The sequence below is a fragment of the Fusarium flagelliforme genome, assembly GCF_020744385.1.
Source record: "Fusarium flagelliforme strain FIESC 12 MPI-CAGE-AA-0113 chromosome Unknown B0J16scaffold_8, whole genome shotgun sequence".
Classification (NCBI taxonomy): domain Eukaryota; kingdom Fungi; phylum Ascomycota; class Sordariomycetes; order Hypocreales; family Nectriaceae; genus Fusarium; species Fusarium flagelliforme.
The window spans coordinates 1,121,885-1,144,529 of NW_025763510.1; the positions used below are offsets into that span (position 1 = coordinate 1,121,885).

Here is a 22,645-nt window from a genome sequence, read left to right on the forward strand (position 1 = left end):
CTATTATCACTGTATATGTATAGCCTTACTCATTTGGTTACTTGGCGTCTATGCTTTGGTGGTACTACTAACTTAACTCAGCTCCCTTGTCTAAGCGCAGGGACCTCACAACGTGTATCAGAACAAAGGAGAGATCGCAATGTTCCTGGATCTTGCCCGGATCTGGATCTTGATTTCTTTCCGTCGTGCATTCGATTCGACCCCCGTGCTTCTCGTACCCTTCCATGTATTTTTTCTGTGTCACACAACCGTTTGCCTGCAGCACTACATCAACACCATACGCCTCCATCTGCGTTCTGGACCTACAAATGTCTGAACCAACAGCTTCTCTCTCTTCTCAGCTAAACTTGTTCCTTGATAGTTCGTAATTGTCATTGTCAGAGTCAGTTTCGGGTCCGAGTTGGATACCATAAAAAGCAACTTCCCACGACACCCTCCCGCTTCGCAGACCGTCTGATGTTATCTACCTCAATACCAAATGCGTGGGGTCGGTGTGAACTACAATTGACCAGGGAAAAGCTGTTTGCTTCGACGAACAAGGACATGCCATGTCATGTACCCATTGTACAGTGTGTGAGGCGTCAACGGTCATTCATGTCCACAAACGCCCCTCGAGGCATGCCACATGGAAACCTGCGTTGAAGGGAGGTCCAAGCTTCAATAGCCCTGGTCAGTTAGGTAGTAACTGCATGTTACAACAACTCCGAATTGGGACGGCTAATGACATGGCATCGATGTCGATCAACTACATACCGTAAAGACAAAATCAGAGGGTCGACAAGACTCAATCAAGACGTGGGCATTGGTGCTTTGCATTAAGAAATGCTAATCTGTCAAATCCCAGTAGAAAACCATAGGCCAGCCTGCAGATATACACGGTATAGTACAACACAGTAGACCATACACATTCCAGCGATTTGCTCGCAGCTTCTCGAAAATTTGTACACACTCGGATGATATATCCTTGGTCTCTGAAAAGACTCTTCGAGAACTCGCCCAGCTCTATTTTCTGCAAAAGAGCCTTGGGGCCCAACCGCTGCCCGCGATCAAAAACCGTGCCCTCAGTTTGTTGAATAGAGACAGGAATGGTGAAATGAATAAAGAAAAATAAGACCAAAATACACGAAACAATCCTTTGCGCGCAACTTCATGAAGGGGTAGTAGTAATCTCACAGAACCCTCAACTTTGTAGGCTCTTTTCCCTGAACGCCCCGAACAATCCCGTAGTTTGTCATTAATAATAACCCCGAGAACCACCAAAGACCGGGAGACTTATGGCAAGCCGTTCCGCTGTGTACCGCTTTTGTTAACAATTTGATGTTTTTACTCCGAAATAAGGAAAGGCGGCTTCCGCGATGAGCATTGAAACACCATCTCCGTTACTGCCATCAGAGAGGATCTTGATGTTGGCGGAAACCATCAATATTCAAATCGACGTTCCCGTCAAAGGTCATGTTACCATTGAAGTCAATGTCCTCTTTGAAACCAGCATTGTCACTCCCATCAGAGGTCATGATGGTGCGGTTGTCGTCAGCGTTCGCGGGTCTCTGGCCATCATCCTACATGACTGTCGAAGCCAGAAGGCGCTGTTCGACATCATCCATGCCCATGCCATCCATACGAGGACCTTCCATTCCTTGAAGTCTTTGCTCAATTGCCTGGAATCGCGGTTCGTAGCCTCCAGCTCGCGCCTCCAGATTCTCCATGCGCTTTTCGATATGGTCAAGACGTTGTTCGATACGCATTAGACCCTGAGCCATGTCGTGGCTTAGGCGGTCAAGCTTGTTTGTGAAGGATCGGATAGATGTTGCGAGCGGCGCGTTCTCCTGACCAGGCGTGCCAGCAGGCACTCGTGGTTCATGATTGTGACGTCCCTCTTGGATAGCAAAGCGCCATTGGTTTCCGAGCTGGACTTCGCAGACAGCTTTGGCACGGAAGGGACAATCGATCTTGCGCGTAGAGGGGTTGCGCTTCTTCGCAGTGCTGTTATACTTGACACCACCGCGATCGCAAACAAGATCGTAGCGTGTGGGCTTGCCGTCGCGGTAGTTAGAAGCGCGCAACTTGACAATGCCGTAGCCCTGGTCCTTAGCCACGCGCTGTACTGAAGCCATCAAATCATCGAAGGTCCTAAATATCCCTTCCGGTGGGGGTAATAGCGCTGGAGGTGGTGTATTCGTCGTCATGGTGAGTGATTGAGCCAGGGTGACGGTTGCAACGGGTAGTTTTGGGAAAGTGGGGGAAGGCAAAGAGTTTGCCCAAAAAACGGTTTCTTTGAGGTATAAGAGGTCTAAAGGGCGAGGCGCAAAGATGATATCGCGTATAAACGAGATGTGCTGCTGTTGGTCGTGGTCGCGGTGCAAGTGTGGATGTATGCAAGAGGCTGGGCTGTGAGGACTTTTCCAATCCGCACTGTCGAACAAGTATGGAAACTAACAAGGTTTAGTGTTGATCCGGTCCGGGCAAGACGGCCCAGTATGAAGCCAAGCCTGCACAAGGGCGGGGCACTAGATGCAAGCTGGGAATACTGGGTTAGAGGTAGTGTACGTACCTGGCCTGGAGCTTCTTTTCGCGCGTCAAGAGGGCAGTTGCAGGTGAGGTAACAAGCAAGCTTTCGGTGATGGGAAGGTATCCGAGGTACAGTACAGTACCTGACTGCAGAGGATTGTTTTTGGGGGGGTGTGTTGACGACGCGGGTACGGCAAAGTACTGTGATGGGATGGAGACGGAAGCTCGTGGAGCTTTAATCAATCAATGATCGATCAAGTACTGTAAGCGGGTAGCAGAGAGTGGGTTACATGCGAATGCAATGAAGGAGTGAAGAATTGTGATGGAATTCGATGCGATGTGGTTGTCTTGTACTGATATAAATCAAGTTCTGAAGGAAGGGGTGTGAAGCTTCACGGCTGGCAAGGACTACTCCCATCCCATGCCAAGCACGTGATAGACTGAATGAAGCGTTTGGGTTGGTAGAGACATCTTTGCTCGTAGTGGTAGGCAACGGGCGGACGCAGCGATGCGGGCTTTGTGGAAGTGAGGAGGACCGCAAATCGTTTCAGAGATATTGGACTGGTTGATTGATTGATTGATAGAAGTCTTCATTCCTATGACAGTGAGTGATGCGTTGCGTTTATGTTTTCCATCACTTAACAAAGAACAAACGTCACTCACAGCTAGTCATCGACACGGTGCGGGCTCATCTTCCCCAAATCCAAACAACCTAAGCTCGCTAGGTCCAGTTCCACTCCCCAGTGTTTTGGTTCCTGTTCCCGTTCCTGTTCCTGGTTCCTGGGCCCTTGCTTGATCAATTGAGGCTTCCAAAAACGACATGCAAATATCACAATATTTCCTTTCTCATTCTCGTCTCACTCATTTCACTGCCTAAACTCAATAATAGAACGTTCAAACAGAGTAGGTAGGTAACTCTAAACCTCTGAATGCGGCGGTATAAGTAGTACCACCGGTCAAAGCTTCTTCCCATCCCCTTAAAACCTGCCCCCACGTCACGCAAGGCAAAGACGACAGACAGCCCAGGACAAACAAGACACTCAACTCCTGTACCTATGTATATGTATATACGCGGCCATATGCATCTACGTCTTGACTTCTAGAACAATTCCCTGCATCAACAGAGTCAACAAGCACTGACCATTCAGACTTTCGTATCCATCCCGGAATAAAAATAGAGCCTTGTCCACTTTTGCTTGCCCGATCTTTTACCAATCCTCCACAAAAGCCTCTCATTTGCCCATCGGACTACGGCCGGCCACGGTCTCGTGTTGCCCATCAACCCCTTAAGCCCCGGAGACTCTACATACGTTTGAACGGGCATACTACCCCATTCGCAACTATGAATCAGCAGCCTGCCGCCCAGAATCAGCACCAGGCGCAGGCTCAGGCGTCAAATGCCGCCGGGCAGGATGTCTGGGATGAGCAACAACTCGAGGAAGCCATGAAACGGCTCAAGCTACTGCACATCAAGGTAACTTCGTGTTCCAACACGGGCTGAAAGATGCAAGTGTGCTGATCGGGCTCTTATCTCAGGTTCGACGTCTAAATGACACCATCCCCAAGATGATCAAACCGCTTGTGCAGAAGCAGCCTTCACGTAGGTCACACAATTTGTCCTTACTCTGAAACATCTTGAACTGACGCTTTTTCTATCTATAGCCGATGTCATGTTTGCTGCTTTCATGAACTCGGTCAATGAAGCGCAAGCCAACATCAAAGAAGTCACTGATTTGATGCGTGATGAGAAAAGCCGTGAGGTGTTTGCCCAGGCTAAAAAGAGAAGAGCAGAGGAGCCAGAAGGTATTGAGAGCTGGGAATACTACGACCATCCAGATTGGTTCAAAGAGTGATGCATCGGATCTACTTATGATGCGGCGTTTGTGAGTTCTACTTGGGATCGGTGCTGTGGGCGTTCTTCTATGGTTGGGATCTGTATTTTCTTCATGGGTTGGTGCATTTTTGCAAAAGATTGGATAATGCAGGTAATGTCAAGACTAGATGTTCGCTATCTTTCTTACCTTGGTCAACCTCAAGGCTGTAATTTATGATCTTATATTGGCCGGACATGAGGCACGGCTACTGCTCGCTTCCCACTATTTATTTTAGCAGCCAATCCTAAAGGTTTTCTGTACTTGAAGTTGAGCCTCAAGATGGAGACTGTGGCTGTGACTCAACCCTGCAAGTCGATCAACAACGCATTCCGAGAGCAGATATCTGTAGGTGGTATCTATCAAAGGTGAGGCATGTTCCGTCGTAGGAGGACCCTGCTTGTCACCAAAATCCGTACTCAGGGATGAGATGGTAGAATCACACTAGTTCGAGGATCAACCTTGAGTAACGTTCGACTTCGAGATGTCATTGAGGCCGCCACAAATAGGATCGTCAGACAAAAAGGGCTGGATGCTTTAAACGGCCAGCTAACTTGAGAAATAGTATTATACAAATCATTATCATTTTCAATATTCCTTTCCGAGTAATTCTACAAGTTGTTTCAATACTGCTAAACAGAATCGGTTTAGTGACCCACCAGCCACACCTTCCCTCTCCGCTTGTTCAGGTCACGTGGCTCGTGGCCCTGAGGAAAGTGCCACCCACCAAAAAAAATTCCCAAATTATCCACGATCCAGAGAGTCAACTCTTCGCCCAGCCGTCACCACCAAATTTTCCACGTCGACAACCTCAACCGCCGCAAAGATGGTCAACATGCGCGTTCAGTACCGCCGACGCAACGGGCAAGTACTCGCCTTTGCTCGCTCGAAATCGAATCGACGAGCTGTATATCTTAGCCCGAGGCCATAACTAACAATTTGTCGCACAGCTACAACACCACCTCCAACCGAACCCGAGTCATCAAGACTCCCGGTGGTGATATCCGTCTGCTTCACATCAAGAAGCGAGGCACCGTCCCCAAGTGCGGTGACTGCGGCTCCAAGCTCTCTGGCGTAAGTGCCTCTCGAAAACGATGGGAATTTTGTGTAGTGTGATGCGGGACAACAAGACGAATACGAGACACGGGCATTGGGTGGCATGGACCGAACGATCAAGACACAACACCGCCGACGAAAGGATACACACCTTGAGATGATCCTGCATGACACTAGACGACTTGTCAAAACCAGCCCGCGATTGTTGTCCTGTTTCATCACCGCAGAAAATTTCCCGACATGCGTTCGAAAGCCTGGAACTAATTGAAATCTCTTATAGATCCCCGCTCTCCGACCCCGCGAGTACTCTCAGATCTCCAAGCCCAAGAAGACCGTCCAGCGTGCCTACGGTGGTTCTCGATGCGGTAACTGTGTTCGTGACCGCATCGTCCGAGCTTTCCTCATTGAGGAGCAGAAGATCGTCAAGAAGGTGTTGAAGGAGCAGGAGCAGAGCCAGAAGAAGAAATAAATGCAATCCTAGTCGGATTTGGCTTTCTGCGTGGGAATGGCAAGGACCTCTGGGGATCTGGTCCATTGCTTTGGTGTTCATTAGGCAAAAAGGGACTGAATGCATGATACATCGGGCCGCGGCCAGAATGGACGGCCCTCTGCTGTCTTAGGACTGCTACTATCCTCTTGGTGACTTGAATGACAAAAGAACATCAAGCTGGCGTGGACTGCTACCATTCGCACGCGTGATGAAATTCTGTGGGCTAGTCAATATGTGTGCCCCCAACGCATATTGGCGTGATGTGAATTAAAAGATACGGCGCCTGATGGTCAAAATATACAAGCCTGAAATTTTCCATATTCGCACCTAATGTTTATCGATGAACTTTTTCGAAATGATATGCATATTTGTCCCGGTTAAAGTGTATGGGCATAGACTACCTGCAATTCCAACATCATGACGTGCGGGACCTCGAAAAAATACCCGTTCCCCACGTAACTTCACATCTCTATGACCTAGACTATCCCAACTTCAACATCCAACCTTGGAGCCAGCTCTCACGTCGACAATCTACCTTGAGTTGCTCACACCATAAATACTTTCCAATTACCACAAAATCATGGCGTCGCGAAGCCTCATCCCCTCGTGCAGCGCGCAACGTGCTGTGCGCCGGGCTCTTACCCAGGCTCCTCGACCTAGCCCTCGTTCCTCGATCGCGTTCAGAACCACAGCGTCACAAGTACCATCTCCTCTACAAGCCTATCTTCGAGACCGCCGGCTCTTTCATGCAGTCCCTGGTAGGAGAAAGGACCAACAGCCGCCCGCGCAACCTCCCCCGACCGATTTTAGCGAACTCGACGTGCTCGGCAACACTCCAGCCCCTTCAACCTCGGTCGACGTGTGTATGTACGATGGTTTTGGGCTCAACAGTGGCATCACGATTACGGGTGGCAATGGTGTCCTGTTAATCGACGGAGAAGTGTTCAAGTGGCGCCCATGGGAGGCTAAGGGCTCCATGAACCTCGTCAACAAGAAGGGACAATTCGAGCTCCCACCCACTGCATTTGCGCTCTTTGACCTTCTATACCCTCGACCTGGTGGGTAGATTCAACGTTTCTGCTTTTCTTATGGACAGACAGCGACGCTTCCAAAAGTACTTGTGCTAAAAGAGTTACAGATCTTCTGATCATTGGAGTTGGCCCATCAATCATGCCATTGGCTCCCGACACGAGACGAGTCATATCTGAGCTCGGCATGCGAATCGAAATCCTAGATACAAGAAATGCGGCAGCGCAATTCAACCTGCTGGCTACGGAGCGAGGTGTATCAAACGTGGCGGCTGCTTTAATACCGATTGGATGGCAGGACGGAGTTGGAGCGAAATGAGAGCATAGCGAGAGTGCATTACGATGGTGATGCTGTACACATTTGCTTGTAAGATTATAGCCTAGGCAATGTCAATTCTTTGACTTGTATGTACTATTTAGATGTTAATGTGACGAAAATGGATGATCTTGGACTCATTTATGTGCCCGCGGAACATCCTAGCCATCAAAATAACATGCATCGATCAAGACGACTGCAGCATCGTACTAATGGGTGAGCTATCGACCAGCAGGAAAATCCTTTTGTCTCTTATTCTCCGATGGCATGTTTCTGATACTCTGATGGTCAGCTCTTGAATCTGTGACCCAAAACGCATTTCGGTTACTGTAGGGTAGGGAACCATCGACAGAAGCATATCTAACAATCCATAGTGGATTTTATTATCATTGGACACTTGACACCTCGTAAATATTCCAATGAATATTCTACTCTGTCTAACGCTTTCACTTTTGGTTACATCTAAGTTTTTTTCGTTTGTATTGGGCCATCACGGGCAAGCGACATGTACACAGACAGACAATTGATTGCTGTTGCATCTGTTTGCCTACAAGGTCAGGCCCACATGGAAATTCACTTCAGTGGACTTCTCCAATGATGACCTTGCTCCTTCCCCAATGCAGTATTGAACCCTCCAATCGGCTACTGCGACTGCGTGAACCACCTGGGCAGGAAGTAACTGTAGCGGAAAACTTGAGACCTAAGCCTGCCTGTCTGACGAAAACAAGCGGTCCAGTAGCTCGTCTAAAGCCGGAAGGAATGACCAAGTTATTTCGTCACCTGTGCTAATAGAATCGAGTTTTCTGCGACCCCAAGACCCAGGCACTGAAGCCCAATCTCACAAATCATCATTCAAACTTTCATGACCAAGTGAGTTAGGACCACATCTATTTCACGTTGTATCGTGTAATTCATCTGACATTTCAGTGACACATTGCTATGCCGACCGCACCAGGATTTGATCAAGATTGGTCACGGCAATAAAAGAGACGCGAACTTGTGTTACTCTTGCGCCGTATTGGTGACTCAACAACTGCAGTCTCTGAATCTCGATCAAACTCCAACACACTTCCATACATCGATTCAGGCCCCTCAAGGTGCCAGATGAATTATCCGTCGAAAACATAAAAGACTAGATAATTTGGTCACCTTGTGTCGGCCCAGAACAGCATTTGGACTATTTTATCTCGACAGCATAAGCCTTAGACGACGGCCTTTTGCGACACAGAAAGTCATAACAACGCTACTATCAAAAACATCGCCTGAGCTCCCGATACTGACGACTCACGTCATGGCTGCTCCTGCTCCTGCACAGGAAGTGGACGTCCAGGATCTTGTCGACTCCACTGACCCTCATCTCACGGACCCTCCACTTCTTAAGGATCACTCAGAATTCAAATCTTACAAGAGTCGTGGGTTCGAATATCCTGGCATTCGTATCTTCTACCGACAACATGCCAAAGCTGACCAACTACCCAAACCCCCATTGCCTCTTTTGGTGTTCTTGCATGGCTTGGGTGGCTCTGTTGCTCAGTTTCACTCTTTGTTGAGTAGTCTTAAAGATGAGGCCCCTTGTCTGGCAATTGACTACCCCGGATGTGGTCGGTCTGAGTTCTCGGTCACCGATTGGGAAGCGTACACAACAGAAGCTCTGGTCGACCTCTTAGACATCATAATCAATGATTATCGGGACAAAGATGCAGGTCAGCGCGTGGTTCTGATCGGCCATAGCATGGGCACTGCTTTGTCTGCGAGACTGGCCAATGCTAAGCTTTCACGCAGTAGTACCATTTCGCAATACGTGGTGGGATTGGTAGCCATCTGCCCTGTAGCAGAGCCTCCCAATGAGCGGCACACGCAGTTAGCAAGGAGGGCCTTGTGGATTCCAGATTGGTTACTCAACTTGTGGCGAGCTTGGGACGGTTGGGGTGGCTCCAAGAGTGCGAGTGTGAAGCGTTTTGTTGGTGAGAGTGCCGACGAAGCCACTCGAAAACTACAGTATCGCTTCAATAGGCAAAGCCGTACACCGGTCTGGAGGCGTATGGCAAACGGCGCGCTACCAGTCTACAACGATGGCCAGCCCACAGGCGGTATCCCAACTCTGGACATTTGGGCGGGGCTGGATATCCCCGTGTTCCTAATAGCTGGCGAAAAAGACAACGTTGTCTCACCAAAAGAAGCTGATAAGATCGTGAAAGTCTTGGGCCCAGAAAGGACATCTCCAGCATCGGAAGGCGAGGGCGAGACGCATGATGCCACTGTTGAGGCTGCTGCTCCTGCTGATACTTCAACACGGTCAACGGACCATCGCCCTCAAACTATTGAGGAACTCACAGAAGACGACTTCACAAAGGTCAAAGACCCAAACATTGTAACCCCTCCTGAGGGAGGCAGTCCTACTGATCCTTCCACTCCGAACGAGAACATGACCGAGACTAAGCTGCCTCCACAACCGGATCACCCTAAGAAGGTTGTTCGGTCTGTTATAATGCCCGCTCCTGCAACACATGCTGTATTGTATACGCCTTGTTCGGTTCGGGCTGTTGCCGGCTTGATTTCCGAATTTCTTGCTACGAATGTCACAGAAAGACTATCTCTTGCCTGGCAATTGCAATACCTTTCCCGTGAAGGAAAATGGGACGTCAAAAACCTCAACAAATGGAAATCCGTCAATCCCGTATCTGACCCGATTGGACCTACGGGGAAGCCCGTTTTCCGCGCCCTCAAAACGCTCCGTGAAGCGGATGATGTGCATTGTCCGCAGGAATTTGTTGCAAAATGGGGTTCTATTGTGAAGGATGTTATTGACATCTCAAAAGATCAGCCTGTTTACGACCCTCGTGGGCTCGACAGGGCCGGTATACATTACCATAAGTTTCCGACCGTCTCAAAGATCCCACCGCTACCAAATGAGGTCGAGGCTTTCATTAAGCTAGTCGATGAGCTCCGCGAGAAGCAAGTTGAGCGAGCCGTCACAGAGGAATGGGAAGATCCAGAGAGCTGTGTCATTGGAGTTCACTGCCATTATGGCTTCAACCGTACGGGATACTTTATTGTGTGTTATCTCGTTGAGCGGTGTGGATTTGATGTTGAAGAAGCTATCAAGACATTTGCCGAAGCGAGGCCTAACGGGATTCGTCATTCACACTTTAAGGATAGACTTTATATGCGCTATAGCGTCTAAAAGCGCTACTGGCTAAAGTATTTTATCGCCTCGGAGGACGATTCTTCTCTCACTCACCCGACAGGTACGATACGAGTACTATGAACATTGAATTGCCTTGATTTTGTTTATCGAACACACTACAGTTAGCGTAGTCTTTGCTTTCCCATGTGTTGCCGAGGAAGCGTTTAGAATTCGAAGAAATACATATCAATACATAATTTCATGCTTGACTCTTTTGTACTAGTACATCTGAGTATGCTATTCTATCCCATACTATCCACCTCTTTCATAAACCATATATTTGTCCAAACCGTAAGTTAATTGTCGTAAAGCCCATTAGCCCTCAATGGCATGATACTTGTTTCCAAGAGACCACACCTCATCGAGCGCCTCCATACCTGTATCCTGAACAGCGGCCTTGCCCATCTTATCCTGCAGTTCCGAAGTGATGGCGTCGACGTCAACCTCAAGGTACTCGCGCAGATACTTACCAACGTCGGTGTTCTCCACGTTGCCGCGGATGTTCTCTGTTCGGGGCCCACCAGAGCTGTAGATGTTGACGTCAACAGCGGTATGGCCGTGAGTGCTCCAGCCGATATGGGCGCGGAGGGAGATGAGAGCCGAGAAGAGAACGAGCGCACTCTCAGGATGCTCAGCAATCGCAGTGATCTCCTTATCGGAGGCGTTGGAGATTCCAAGGCCGCGGACGATAAGTTCATCGTTGATGTATTTCTTAAGCTTTTCCATGTTCTTCTTAGCCCCGGAATCGGAGACGAGATGGGCATTGAGTTTTGCATGGAGCCACTCAGCTGAGGCAGTCGCGTTGGCAAGGACCTTGGGGAACCAGTTGTAAACAGGGAGGTGGCCGGGTTCCTGAATCGCGGTAGCCAGACCGCCTGTTTCATGATCGCTGGTTGCGACGAGAACAGTCTCAGTCTTGCTCTGCTTGATGAAATCAAGAACGGCTCGGAAGGTCTTATCGTACTCAAGAACCTCGTGGACTTGAGCGGCGGGATCGTTGATGTGACCGGCATGGTCGATTCGACTACCCTCAATCATGATGAAGAAGCCCTTATCACTCTTCTCAGTAGCTTTCTCGAGGGCGCGAAGAGCGGTCTTGGCCATCTCACTCAGCGAAGGGTAGACATCGTTGTGGTTTCGGCGGTCAATCTCGAAGGGAATGTCCGTTGGGGCAAACAGTCCGAGGAAAGGCAGCTTCACGTTGTTGCCACCCTTAAGAGCGTCGAAACCGGCGCGATCATCAGCGTAGGTCCAGTTGTGCTTTTCCTTTGCGATCTTAACAACATCCGTGTCATCAGCTCGGCAGCTGCCCTCTGCGCTCTTGGGCAGGTAATTGCAGCGACCACCGCCAAGCATGAGATCAACTGTTCGACCAAGGACGCCCTCTCCAATCTGCTGAAGAGCAATTTCATCTTCCATTTCACGAAGCACAACATGCGAGTTGAAGCAAGCCGGAGTCGCATCCTAAGTAGTCACTATTAGCTTCGCCGTCCCTAACTCATGAACTTCTGGGATTGTTCGTACCTCAATCTTGGTAGTCACAACAAGACCAGTGTGATACCCAGCACGCTTGGCAGCCTCCAAAACGGTTCCGCAAGGATCGTGGTTTGGCAGAGTAGAAATGGCACCGTTGTAGGTCTTCTTGCCGCAGGAGAAGGCGGTGGCACCAGCAGCACTATCTGTGACGAGGGAGCTGTTGGAGCGAGTTCGGCTCGTTCCCCAGAAATGCTTGTCCAGTGTAAGGGTATCGCCAAAATGAAGGTCTTCAACATGTTGTCGGTAGCTGCGCGTCAAGGATAAGGAAGCAGGTCCCATGCCATCTGACACCATGAAGACGAGATTTCGCTTCGTAGCAGGCGTGTTGTGGTCATGCTTGGTCTGCTGCTCATGCTGAGTCCAAATAGCTACAACAATAACAGCCGCAGTAGCGATCAAAGCCCAAGCAAACAGACCAAGCTCACGGAGACGCGAGTTTCGGACGGCCTTGCTTTCGGCCTGGGAGCGGTCGTGGCCGGACCCGGACCCGGATAAGAGAGGATCGCTTTCGTTGGCCTGAGGAGAAGACATCGTTAGCTACCTCAGGACTAAAGGGATGACAAGTGCTGAGTTGAGGAAAGAAGAGGAGGAGGGAGACAAACCATTGTATCTGGCCGCGTAAGAAAGGAGCGTTGTGCAAGGTTGAAGAAGGCAAAATGGTTGGAAGGCGACTACGGCATTGTCGCACATGCGACACGGGCTGTTAGAGCTGCACGCGGGGAGCTCTAGCTGTGACTTGGAAAGCTACAATACAGGGGGGCTAGCGTTCCATTATCAGTGGAGTCTGTGACATCAGTAGTTCTTGTGGGTGGAGCGGTAAAAGAGGCCGTTTGTTCATTGTTGATCAATTATTGAAGATAAGAACCAATAACGATAAGTTGCCTTGACCACGGGAACGTAATTCTGAGACGTATGCAGAGATCACAAGATGCGGCTTCTGCTCAGGTTCCTTAATCCACATCTAAGATCTTCACGTGGATAAGCGCCAACTTTAAACGGTGAACCCTCTTTAACGACTAATGACTCGCGTTCCCAAACCCTCGCTGCGCTCATTCATCCTCCTTTTGTGTCTATGATATCCATGAAGACGTAGTGGAAACAGGCGATATCCGCACCGCACGTTTCAACAGGCTGCGATGATTCCCGATAAGCCGTTCGATGCGGTAATTCGAACAATACTTTGAAACAACAAATCCAGTCAACTCAACGTTTCTTTCCAGCCGACTCTGTCGCTCTAACGATTGGCTTTGACTACAGCCATAGCAACTTTTCAGGCTTATCACTAAGAAATTGCTTCACCAAACGTTGTCTCCTGATTATGGAAGGTCAAGCGGCCAACTTGCAAGACACTGACCAAAGTAGATTCATCCCCAGATGCTCATAAAAGCTCAAAAGAACGGACATAATGAAGCCAATGGCTGCTGGAATAAGAGTGGCAGCTTGGTGTCACAGGGGAGTTTGTGGTTCTTCCGGCATGCCTGGAGCAACCCATCTGCACGTTGCTTTTCGGAACGAGTGATGACGGCTGTCAAACCAGTTCGCTAGGAAAGAACTGCTACACACAGGCTAGGGGCTAACTGACAACGGATCATCAGGGGGAGGAGATGCGCAAACCCTTTATACAGTCGGCGAAGTCGCTGGCCCAGTGTCCGAGATGGAGAATTGACAACAAACGACCCTTCGCGCTTTCAAACGACATAGGATATTGACCATGATATGTCCTGATCATACGCAGCCAATTCGCCTTGAAACTGCATCGAAGCTCCGACCAGCACAATCGTTATGCTTCTCGTTCTTTGGAATCGCTCATGCTACCCAAAGAGCGAACGAAACATACCAAACAACTCAAGACGCAAATCAAGATCTGAAATGCCCATATGTGTGGCTACGTTTTATTCCTAAACCTTTGCGGATGTTTTGGGGAGCTTCTGTTCGACACGGCTTGCCCCCTGATATACCAAGAGATCGACCGCATCAACGATGCGGAGGCATGGACAGCGGACACGATCAATGAGCTGCCCTTTGATGTTCCGGATTATTGCGTTCCTGGATGGCACAACACGTGGATTATCCCGAGCTATGGAGTTTGCTCCCCTCAATGGTGGTCCAACTGTCCTTCTGTCACAGTACCTGGCTACCCACAGTTTTGCAACACCGAGGGGGGAGGAAGTTGAACTAGACGATATTGTACGATAAGGACGGCTAAGTAGAGAAGGCCAGCGCAAGCTGAAATGGACGGGCACTATGGCTGTATGATTATTGCAGGCAAGGGTAATAGTAGCGCATCGGGAATGTTGATGTAATTTATAATGTGTACACCCTAGGTATACCAGGTTAAATCGTCATGGTTTTTAATCCTTGGGTTCTCAAGCTTGGCTGTTGTCTACGACCTGGAGATGTCATGGTCACCGAGAGGGGTGTTGCCCAAAGCTGATGTCGAGGTTGCCTTGATCATATAGCTTTCTTAAAAGAGAAACGTGCATGTCCATCGCTCACGTAGTAACAGATTCTGCCCCCCTCAGGACCAGACATATACCCTATTATTTCGTCCCAAGGTGATCAAGTCAGACCGAAGATGCACCTTGTAACCCCGAGTACCAGGAGTAACGAGGTTCAACGAGAGAAACAATCCTCTTTTAATTGAGCTGCCATATTACAGGTAATTGATGGTAGGATGATGATGGGGTCATTGTGGCTGTGGTATTTCATATTTTGATATATCCCAGGTAGGTAGGTAGAATAAACATGAAGGCAATAAAAGAGTCATGCCTTGCCTGACAACTTTGTAACACAAACCAAGACGCTAAGATTTCTGTATGGATAGTTGTATGACCTCTTTATGCGGTGCAACAATGCTGTGCCAAAGTCCCCGTGTCTCCTCAAAGCACTCTGGCTGGTTATTGTTCTTGTCTGATGGCAACTATTGTATGATAGTTTTGATATATCAATTGTTAAGTTTCGTCTTGGCTGCATAGTCTGTGCCGAGGCGGGATAAATGTGGATATGAAGCTTAGTATGAAAGCTTAGCCAAAAGAGGATGAGACTGCTCATTGACGATTGGGCGTGGGGTTTTCGCGTGCCTTGTCCGAGAATGACATCGCCAGAATGTCATGGTCGAGAACATAGGTATTTTCCCCCTAAAGACGGGTAACCGGCTTCAGCTTTATGACTCCTCAATCATAATGCGTCAATAAAGCCTGCGACTCACTGGATTTATTGGTTGCTTTTGTTTCATGCCAGTAAAAGCCCCTTATTTCTAATCCTTCTACGGTTACCGATGCCACTTTCACTTTCGGGTACTGGTACTGGTGCTTACGGGCTTTCCTTCCCTTCCCCTGCGTCTGCGTCGCGAAAAGTATCCTCGAATTTATTTTTGTTCGAGGCCCGTATCTTTTAGCTCCAACACCAAAGTTCCGTCTTTGCACTTCAGCTGAGCTGATGGTTTATTCTCAGCGTCAAACTTATTTTCTCAATCTTTACTCAGTAGTATAAAGTCCTGCGTTTCCCCCTCCTGCCTGTGTATCGAACTATTCCTCTAATGTCGACTTCAAGGGACTTCGCTATCCCAGCGGAGCAGGATTCCTCAATGGACAACGACATAGAGCTACAAGGCCGCCAGAGCCAGTCCTCTAATACCAATACCTCTGACGAGAAGGCCGAGCAACATGTCCGCTACAACCTCACTCTCAACACGCAGAATCTCTCCCCACCCCCGGCCGAGCCTGTGCGAGCAGTGCGATCCGATACCGAAATACATCGCGAGATGAACTTTTCGCCGTCAATATTGCGTCGCCGAATCAGTCGCGCTCCGACGTTTAAGACGGTCGACGATTTTGATGAGTTCGAGACATTTGGCGATCGCCCAGGCTGGCACCCTGGTTCCGAACCCGGTTATGACCCTAAGCTCCCCGATGGAGGACATTCTTCCATGCCTGCACTTCAAGCCCAATGTGAAATCTCCGTAATCGACTTTTCGCAAGACGGCATGGTCAAGCGCCACTTCGATAATGCGAGTTTCATAGCCTTCTTGGATCAGCCCAAGGAAGAATGGGCAAGGTGCCGATGGATAAACGTTAATGGGCTTAGCTGGGATGTCATTCAGGCTATCGGCAACAAAAAGGGCCTGCATAAGCTGGCGTTGGAGGATTTAATGCAGAATCGAAACCGAACAAAGGCCGACTGGTACCCAAATCATGCCTTTATCGTCTTGACTTTGCAAAAACTTGTCCACTTGGTCGACGATGAGGACGACTCAACTGACACGAGCAGTACATACTCTTCAAAGACTCTTGGCGCGCTAAGAGGATCTATGAGGCAACTCTGGAGAAGCCGCCGGACGGCAGACCCCGAGAAGAGTGTATTTGAGAGTAACTTGCGGGCTCCGGACCTCACATCGGATCTGCAGGAAACAGGCATGATACGGACGTTGCAGCGATATCATGCTTCTGGAAATGAAGCACGAACAGAGTTTATGGAAAGCCACTCCTCTCTCGCGCCTTACCAAATGGCCGTGGCAGCAGAACAAGTGTCTATCTTTTTGACGTCAGACAACACCGTTATTTCCTTCTTCGAGGTCTCAGCCGGCGACATCGAGCGGCCGATAGTGACCCGTCTCAGTACCCCAGGCACAATTCTTCGAGAGTCGAACGATGCGTCGCTGTTGTGTCAAGGTATAATCGACGCCATCATCGATCTCGCTATTCCTTTGACGGCTATCTATACAGACATTATTGCAGATATCGAGTTGGACGTCCTCACAGCTCCGGATATCAGTCAGAGTAAAAAGCTCTATCTCTGCATCAGCGAGATGAACAAGATGCTCAGTTTCCTGAACCCAATTGACAATGTGGTCAGGGTACTTCGCGATCACAAGACTTCCATGACCCACGAGAACGCCATGCAGGTACTTGAGAACCCTTCGTCTGGTGTCATAGTTACTCCCATGACGCATACCTATCTTGGTGACGTTCTGGATCACTGCATCATGATTACCGAGGCTCTCCAGCAGCTCAAGCAATCATCCGATAACCTGATCAACCTGATTTTCAACACTATCGCAGCTCACCAAAACGAGTCGATGAAGCAGCTTACTACAGTCACCATTATCTTCTTGCCATTGACGTTCATTACCGGTTTCTTTGGACAGAATTTTGCCGAGGAGGGATTTCCTGAAATCCACCACGGCATTTGGTATTTGTAAGTGTGGTTCTCATCTGTTTTGAACCAAAAGGCTAACCACTCCCAGCTGGGCTTGCGCTGTTCCAACCGTTGTGTTCACAATCTTGATTATCTCGCGAGAGGCGATCTACAATTGGCTCGTTAAGTTTGTGCAGAGAAGACACATCTTGACGTTGAGGAAAAAGAAGACGAGGTCCAAGAACCAAAAGGTCAAGCTAAGATCATGCTAAAGATATGATTGATTATGGTTTGCATGGGACGGACGATCGAAGCATCTGGTTTTAATGATACCCGAATTGGAGAGTGGATTAGGGGCAATATTATCAACAGGAAGTTTCCATATTTAAGTGTGGCGCTTATGAACAGTTTCTACTGATCATTTGTATAGACCTAGAGGTAGTTTGTTGCCAAAGGATGACCGTGGTCAGGAAACGCTAGAAACAAAAGAACAATACATTCAGTTGTTCAAGCAGCAGCACACCCATCCTCGCTTCTCATCACATCCATCTTCATGCTTGCATGCCCCGGGAGCATAAAGAGCTTCTATTTCTTGACTTTGGACTGATGTTGTTTGCTGGGGCCGTAAGCCTACCTAGGTAAATGGGCCAGCAATTTGTGCCAATCTGGTGAATGTGCTGTCAGGGGGACAGAAGAATTGGCCGCCGAGAGCATAAGAGACGAAATAAAATTTGTCATCTTATGTGAGTTTAGGCTAGCAATTAGGCTACTTTATTTCTGTACCTTAACTTCAAGGATATTTCTTCCAACACCCACCTGCGTGCCCAACTGCCAGCTTCAGCTCAATTCGATTTTCGAGGACCAAACAAACATCAAAGGCATAAGTCACTTCCTCATACAGATTAGCAAGATATCCTTCACTGTGGTACAGCTTTCGCGTTGAAGAGGTCAAGTGCTTACATAATGTTCTTGAATTCCGTTACTGTACAAGCTTGGGCCCCTGGAGCCTACAGGCAGCAACCACTTCCTGCCCCATTTGAAGCTCACGTCCAGAATATGCTTACAGCGTTCATCTGCTCATAGCCCGGATCGGGAATTTAAAATGATCCATCTCCCGACCTGAGAGTAGAATATACACATTCTCTGCATCCATTTCTATCTTGAACTTCTCAAATTAAAGCAATTTCAGACCAGCATTATCTTTGGCGCATTGAGGCGGTAGTGCAGGTGTTTTACACCAGAAAGTAAACAAAGCAACATGTCGCAAACCGACGACGCCAGGCATGAAGACGATATACAATATGGCTCCATGGGAGTAACCCGTGAAGAGTTGGAGGAAAAGTCAGTAATCGTCAAGCACCCCAATATCAGTACTGACCTCATCAAAGGTATCCAAATCGTCCAAGGAACCACTCAAAGACGCTCGTGTTCTCTGAACTCTTTCGGGAAGTCTTCAACCCGCTCAACGAGAACAAGAAACAGAATGCCACTGGCGCTGGTCCAAAAAAGGCTCCCCGCGGGGTCAACAAGCTCTCCCCCCATGAACAGCGGCGGCACATCATCGAGCGTTTCATCATTCGATGGCGCAAAGAAGTTGGTCCCGATTTCTATCCTGCTTTGCGTCTGATTCTCCCCGACAAGGATCGCGATCGTGGAGTTTATGGTCTCAAAGAGAACACTATCGGAAAGTTGCTCGTTAAGCTCATGAAAATCGACAAGAACTCCGAAGATGGTTACAACCTTCTGCATTGGAAGCTACCTGGCCAGACTATGGCATCTCGGTTAGCTGGTGATTTTGCTGGACGCTGTTTTGAGGTCATCTCGAAGCGACCAATGCGGACTCAGGTCGGCAATATGACCATTGCCGAGGTGAACGAGCAGCTCGACAAGCTCGCGGCTTCAACAGGAGAAATGGAAAACCTACGTGTTTTTGAGACTTTCTACCATCGCATGAATGCAGAAGAGCTTATGTGGCTCATACGAATCGTGCTCAAGCAGATGAAAGTTGGCGCCACAGAGAAGACCTTTTTAGATCTCTGGCATCCTGACGGTGATGCTTTGTTCAGCGTATCGTCAAGTCTGAGACGTGTTTGCTGGGAACTCTGGAACCCAGAAACTCGCCTTGAACAAGATGAGACAGGCGTCGCTCTGATGCAATGTTTCCAGCCCCAGCTTGCCCAATTTCAGATGCCTGCATCTTTTCAAAAGATGATCGAGCTCCTCCGACCGACCGAAGAGGACCCTGAGTTCTGGATCGAGGAAAAACTTGACGGCGAGCGTATGCAAGTGCATATGGTCCAAGACAAGAGCCATCCAGGCGGCAGAAAGTTTTGTTTCTGGTCAAGAAAGGCAAAAGACTATACATATCTTTACGGCGATGGCCTTCAGGATGAGAACTCAAGTCTGACTAGACACCTCAAGAATGCCTTCGCCTCGGGCGTGAAGAATCTGATTCTCGATGGAGAGATGATTACGTGGGATATGGGTGTCGACAAGATAGTGCCTTTCGGCACCCTCAAGACTGCTGCGATCTCGGAGCAGCAGAACAAGTCGGATACAGACTCAGCCGGCCACCGTCCCTTATTTCGAGTCTTCGACATCCTCTACCTCAATAATAAACCCTTGACACAATACACTTTACGAGATCGACACCGAGCTCTAGAGAAAGCGATAAAGCCTGTGCACCGTCGACTCGAAATACATAGCTACACCAGTGCAACGAGTGCCGACGCTATCGAGCCCCTTCTCCGCGAGGTTGTTGCCAATGCTTCCGAGGGCCTTGTTCTGAAGAATCCCCGGTCCATGTACCGTCTCAACAGTCGAAACGATGACTGGCTCAAAGTCAAACCTGAATATATGTCCGAATTTGGAGAGTCTCTTGATTGTGTCATCATCGGTGGCTTTTACGGTACAGGTAAACGTGGGGGCGCTCTATCGAGCTTCCTATGTGGACTGCGTGTCACTCAAAATCACATACAAGCTGGTGCCAATCCTGAAAAGTGCTTCAGTTTCTTCAAAGTAGGAGGCGGCTTCCGCGGAGAGGACTATGCAGAGATTCGACATCGAACAGAAGGAAAATGGATTGAGTGGGACCACAGGAATCCGCCCTCAGAGTACATTGAATTGGGAGGAGGCGAGTCCAGGCAATACGAGCGCCCGGATGTTTGGATCCGACCCAAAGATTCTGTTGTGATTTCCGTCAAAGCGGCCAGTGTAGGACCTTCGGATCAATTTGCTCGTGGCTTCACTCTGCGATTCCCGCGATTTAGACGTCTTCGATTGGACCGAAGCTGGAATACTGCTTTATCGCTTGAGGAGTTTCAAGAGTTGAAACAGCGTGTTGACGAAGAGTCGAAGGAAAAAGCGATGACAGTGGAGGACAGGAAGCGGCGCAACCCCAAACGAATCAAGAGAGAGCTCACCATCGCTGGAGAGGATACAACAGCTGCCGAGCTTACGGGGGAGACGACAGAATTATTCGAAGGGCTGGAGTTTTGTGTTCTTTCTGAGGCACTCAAACCCTACAAAAAGACAAAATCTCAGCTCGAAGCTATCATTAAGGAGAATGGCGGTACCGTCTCTCAAAGAGCGGTGCCTGGCACTAACATGGTTCTTATTGCCGACAAAAAGGTGATCAAGGTAGCAAGTCTTATCAAAGAAGGAAACGTAAATATTATCCGCCCGAAATGGCTTAGAGATTGCCTCGAGCAGGACTTGGGCGCTTTTCTTTTGCCGTTCGAGCATTCGCATTTATTCCATGCCACCGATGCGTTGCAAAGAGCAGCAAACGACAACACAGATCAGTTCGGTGATAGCTACGTGCGCGATCTGTCTATCGAAGAGCTGAGAGAAGTTATGAATGATATGCCAAAGATTGAGGATGGCATAACTTTCGACAAGAATGAGTTTATACAACAGCTTGAGGATCATGGAAAAGACCTGGCAAACTTGAGAAGTTTGACATTTCGACGTTGCATAGTGCTATTCCATGCGGTGGAAGCTGGCGACAAAAAGGTCTCAAGGTTGAAGCATCTCGTCAAGTATGGTGGAGGAAGTGTCACAGACGACGCCAACGACTTGTCCGTATCACACGTGGTGATAAAGGGAGATGATCCTATGCAGGTGGGCGAGGCGGCTGATATGATACGCAAGGAGTTGAGCTCCAGACGTATACAGCCGCGAGTTGTGACAGGAGATTGGATCGATGAATGCTGGAAGGAAAGCACATTACTTGATGAGGAACGATTTGTGGTCCCTTGAGAATGATGGGGTATATAACAAATGTATTCTACCTAGCCTTTATATTTATGCAATAGTGAATAACGCCATCGAAATAGAAGCCGTCGGCGCGTACTCATTTACCAATGGTCAAGAATAGTCTGTCACCAACATCTCCCAAACCAGGCTTGAGCATACCATCACTGGTCAGCTCATTGTCCACTGCAGCGATCCAAACCTCACATCCCTCGGGCCACTCGGCCGCAACTCTTTGAACACCCTCATTAGCTCCAATGACAGACAGGACAAGAATTCGCTTTGCGCCCCATTCGCGAAGTGTCTGGATAGCGGCAGCGCAGGTTCCACCAGTTGCAATAACGGGGTCGACCAGGATAGCGAGACTGCTGGCACCTTCGCTGGAGGATTGCTGAGGAAGGTTGTTGTAATACTCGACTGGGTCGAGAGTTGAAGGCTCGCGATACATGCCCAGGTGGTGGACTGGGACTGCAATAGGGAGCATCGTTTGCACAGCTGGGAATGTCAGTCTGGAGATCTAATAGACAACAGGCTAAACGTACCGTCAACCATGCCAAGGCCTGATCGCAAGATAGGAACCAAGCACATAGTGCTTGGATGAACTGTGGTAGACTTGAATTGAAAGCCCAGAGGTGTCTCATCCTTCATATTGTTAACGGAGTCCGGCGTGTATAGTTTCATCACATTTCATACCTGAGATCCTTCTGTGGCTTCCAAAGATGAAGCAAGAGCCTCACAAGAGACAATCAGGGAAATCTCATGAATCAATGATTTGACCTCTCTAGGGCTAATGGACTTTGAGCGAAGCTGGCTCAACTTGGCCCTGAGACACGGGTGCTGAGAGACATGAACGTTGGACGGTAAAGAAGCCATTGTATGTATCTTGATTCAGAAAATGTACGAATTCGTTCACAATGAGGAGTCTACGAGGAAACGATTAAGCACCAGGGGTAAGATGCTGGGACGAAGCCAAGGAGAGGAAGAAAGAGAAGAGAGAAGGATAGTACGAAGAGAGAAAGGAGATGGGAGGGGGTTTTGTATTCGAGGAAGAGGGAGCTTGGCCTTAGGGAGAGACACGTCAAGGATAACACAACATAGCACAGCACAGGTACAGGCACAGTACAATACCTCTTTATCAGCATATCTTGTACTACATGGACTCTTACCGTGACGGTCTAAGAGAGATCACAAGGACGGCGGGGTAGACGGGAGCTTACCTTGAGCTAGGCCTGCTAGGTACCTACAGCGGACGCCCGGAGTAGG

General features: G+C 48.8%; 9 protein-coding genes across 9 annotated transcripts; 6 read left to right on the forward strand and 3 right to left on the reverse strand.

The window, feature by feature from the left end:
- Nucleotides 1-1,189: 1,189 nt before the first annotated feature.
- B0J16DRAFT_192152 (uncharacterized protein) lies at nt 1,190-2,434 on the reverse strand. Its single transcript, XM_046122806.1, has one exon. The coding sequence runs from the start codon at nt 2,184-2,186 to the stop codon at nt 1,560-1,562; it is 627 nt and encodes a 208-aa protein (XP_045977831.1). The 5' UTR covers nt 2,187-2,434; the 3' UTR covers nt 1,190-1,559.
- A 1,416-nt stretch (nt 2,435-3,850) lies between these two features.
- B0J16DRAFT_389376 (uncharacterized protein) lies at nt 3,851-4,361 on the forward strand (the record flags this gene model as incomplete). Its single annotated transcript, XM_046131812.1, has 3 exons — nt 3,851-3,982; nt 4,045-4,108; nt 4,171-4,361. 3 exons carry the CDS (start codon nt 3,851-3,853, stop codon nt 4,359-4,361), a joined length of 387 nt encoding a protein of 128 aa, XP_045977832.1.
- An 844-nt stretch (nt 4,362-5,205) lies between these two features.
- Nucleotides 5,206-5,904, forward strand: B0J16DRAFT_389377 (ribosomal protein L34e-domain-containing protein; the record flags this gene model as incomplete). Its single annotated transcript, XM_046131813.1, has 3 exons — nt 5,206-5,225; nt 5,330-5,453; nt 5,716-5,904. The coding sequence occupies 3 exons, from the start codon at nt 5,206-5,208 to the stop codon at nt 5,902-5,904; spliced, it is 333 nt and encodes a 110-aa protein (XP_045977833.1).
- A 338-nt stretch (nt 5,905-6,242) lies between these two features.
- Nucleotides 6,243-7,531, forward strand: B0J16DRAFT_350270 (NADH dehydrogenase 1 alpha subcomplex assembly factor 3). Its single transcript, XM_046129024.1, has 2 exons — nt 6,243-6,983; nt 7,064-7,531. Exons 1-2 carry the CDS (start codon nt 6,506-6,508, stop codon nt 7,270-7,272), a joined length of 687 nt encoding a protein of 228 aa, XP_045977834.1. The 5' UTR covers nt 6,243-6,505; the 3' UTR covers nt 7,273-7,531.
- Nucleotides 7,532-8,469: 938 nt separating this feature from the next.
- Nucleotides 8,470-10,612, forward strand: B0J16DRAFT_192197 (Alpha/Beta hydrolase protein). The gene has a single exon (XM_046122807.1). The coding sequence runs from the start codon at nt 8,561-8,563 to the stop codon at nt 10,451-10,453; it is 1,893 nt and encodes a 630-aa protein (XP_045977835.1). The 5' UTR covers nt 8,470-8,560; the 3' UTR covers nt 10,454-10,612.
- A 159-nt stretch (nt 10,613-10,771) lies between these two features.
- B0J16DRAFT_276629 (alkaline-phosphatase-like protein) lies at nt 10,772-12,523 on the reverse strand (the record flags this gene model as incomplete). Its single annotated transcript, XM_046123761.1, has 2 exons — nt 10,772-11,920; nt 11,981-12,523. The coding sequence occupies 2 exons, from the start codon at nt 12,521-12,523 to the stop codon at nt 10,772-10,774; spliced, it is 1,692 nt and encodes a 563-aa protein (XP_045977836.1).
- A 2,638-nt stretch (nt 12,524-15,161) lies between these two features.
- On the forward strand, nt 15,162-17,777 carry B0J16DRAFT_376125 (uncharacterized protein). The gene is made up of 2 exons (XM_046130748.1): nt 15,162-17,188; nt 17,238-17,777. Exons 1-2 carry the CDS (start codon nt 15,531-15,533, stop codon nt 17,398-17,400), a joined length of 1,821 nt encoding a protein of 606 aa, XP_045977837.1. The 5' UTR covers nt 15,162-15,530; the 3' UTR covers nt 17,401-17,777.
- A 424-nt stretch (nt 17,778-18,201) lies between these two features.
- Nucleotides 18,202-21,394, forward strand: B0J16DRAFT_350279 (ATP dependent DNA ligase domain-containing protein). Its single transcript, XM_046129025.1, has 2 exons — nt 18,202-18,469; nt 18,517-21,394. The coding sequence occupies exons 1-2, from the start codon at nt 18,387-18,389 to the stop codon at nt 21,386-21,388; spliced, it is 2,955 nt and encodes a 984-aa protein (XP_045977838.1). The 5' UTR covers nt 18,202-18,386; the 3' UTR covers nt 21,389-21,394.
- B0J16DRAFT_418790 (uracil phosphoribosyltransferase-domain-containing protein) lies at nt 21,395-22,579 on the reverse strand. The gene is made up of 3 exons (XM_046133792.1): nt 22,076-22,579; nt 21,925-22,024; nt 21,395-21,877 (listed from the first exon to the last, which is right to left on the reverse strand). Exons 1-3 carry the CDS (start codon nt 22,253-22,255, stop codon nt 21,483-21,485), a joined length of 675 nt encoding a protein of 224 aa, XP_045977839.1. The 5' UTR covers nt 22,256-22,579; the 3' UTR covers nt 21,395-21,482.
- Nucleotides 22,580-22,645: the final 66 nt, after the last annotated feature.

Excerpts from the sequence above, each read along its gene's own strand:
- B0J16DRAFT_192152 (XM_046122806.1), bottom strand. The coding sequence starts at position 2,186 with ATGACGACGAATACACCACCTCCAGCGCTATTACCCCCACCGGAAGGG.
- B0J16DRAFT_350270 (XM_046129024.1), top strand. The coding sequence starts at position 6,506 with ATGGCGTCGCGAAGCCTCATCCCCTCGTGCAGCGCGCAACGTGCTGTG. Across the intron at positions 6,984-7,063 it reads CCTTCTATACCCTCGACCTG|ATCTTCTGATCATTGGAGTT; the intron begins GTGGGTAGATTC and ends AAAGAGTTACAG.
- B0J16DRAFT_192197 (XM_046122807.1), top strand. The coding sequence starts at position 8,561 with ATGGCTGCTCCTGCTCCTGCACAGGAAGTGGACGTCCAGGATCTTGTC.
- B0J16DRAFT_376125 (XM_046130748.1), top strand. The coding sequence starts at position 15,531 with ATGTCGACTTCAAGGGACTTCGCTATCCCAGCGGAGCAGGATTCCTCA. Across the intron at positions 17,189-17,237 it reads CACCACGGCATTTGGTATTT|CTGGGCTTGCGCTGTTCCAA; the intron begins GTAAGTGTGGTT and ends AACCACTCCCAG.
- B0J16DRAFT_350279 (XM_046129025.1), top strand. The coding sequence starts at position 18,387 with ATGTCGCAAACCGACGACGCCAGGCATGAAGACGATATACAATATGGC. Across the intron at positions 18,470-18,516 it reads CGTGAAGAGTTGGAGGAAAA|GTATCCAAATCGTCCAAGGA; the intron begins GTCAGTAATCGT and ends ACCTCATCAAAG.
- B0J16DRAFT_418790 (XM_046133792.1), bottom strand. The coding sequence starts at position 22,255 with ATGGCTTCTTTACCGTCCAACGTTCATGTCTCTCAGCACCCGTGTCTC. Across the intron at positions 22,025-22,075 it reads AAGCCACAGAAGGATCTCAG|GATGAGACACCTCTGGGCTT; the intron begins GTATGAAATGTG and ends AACAATATGAAG. Across the intron at positions 21,878-21,924 it reads AGGCCTTGGCATGGTTGACG|CTGTGCAAACGATGCTCCCT; the intron begins GTACGTTTAGCC and ends TGACATTCCCAG.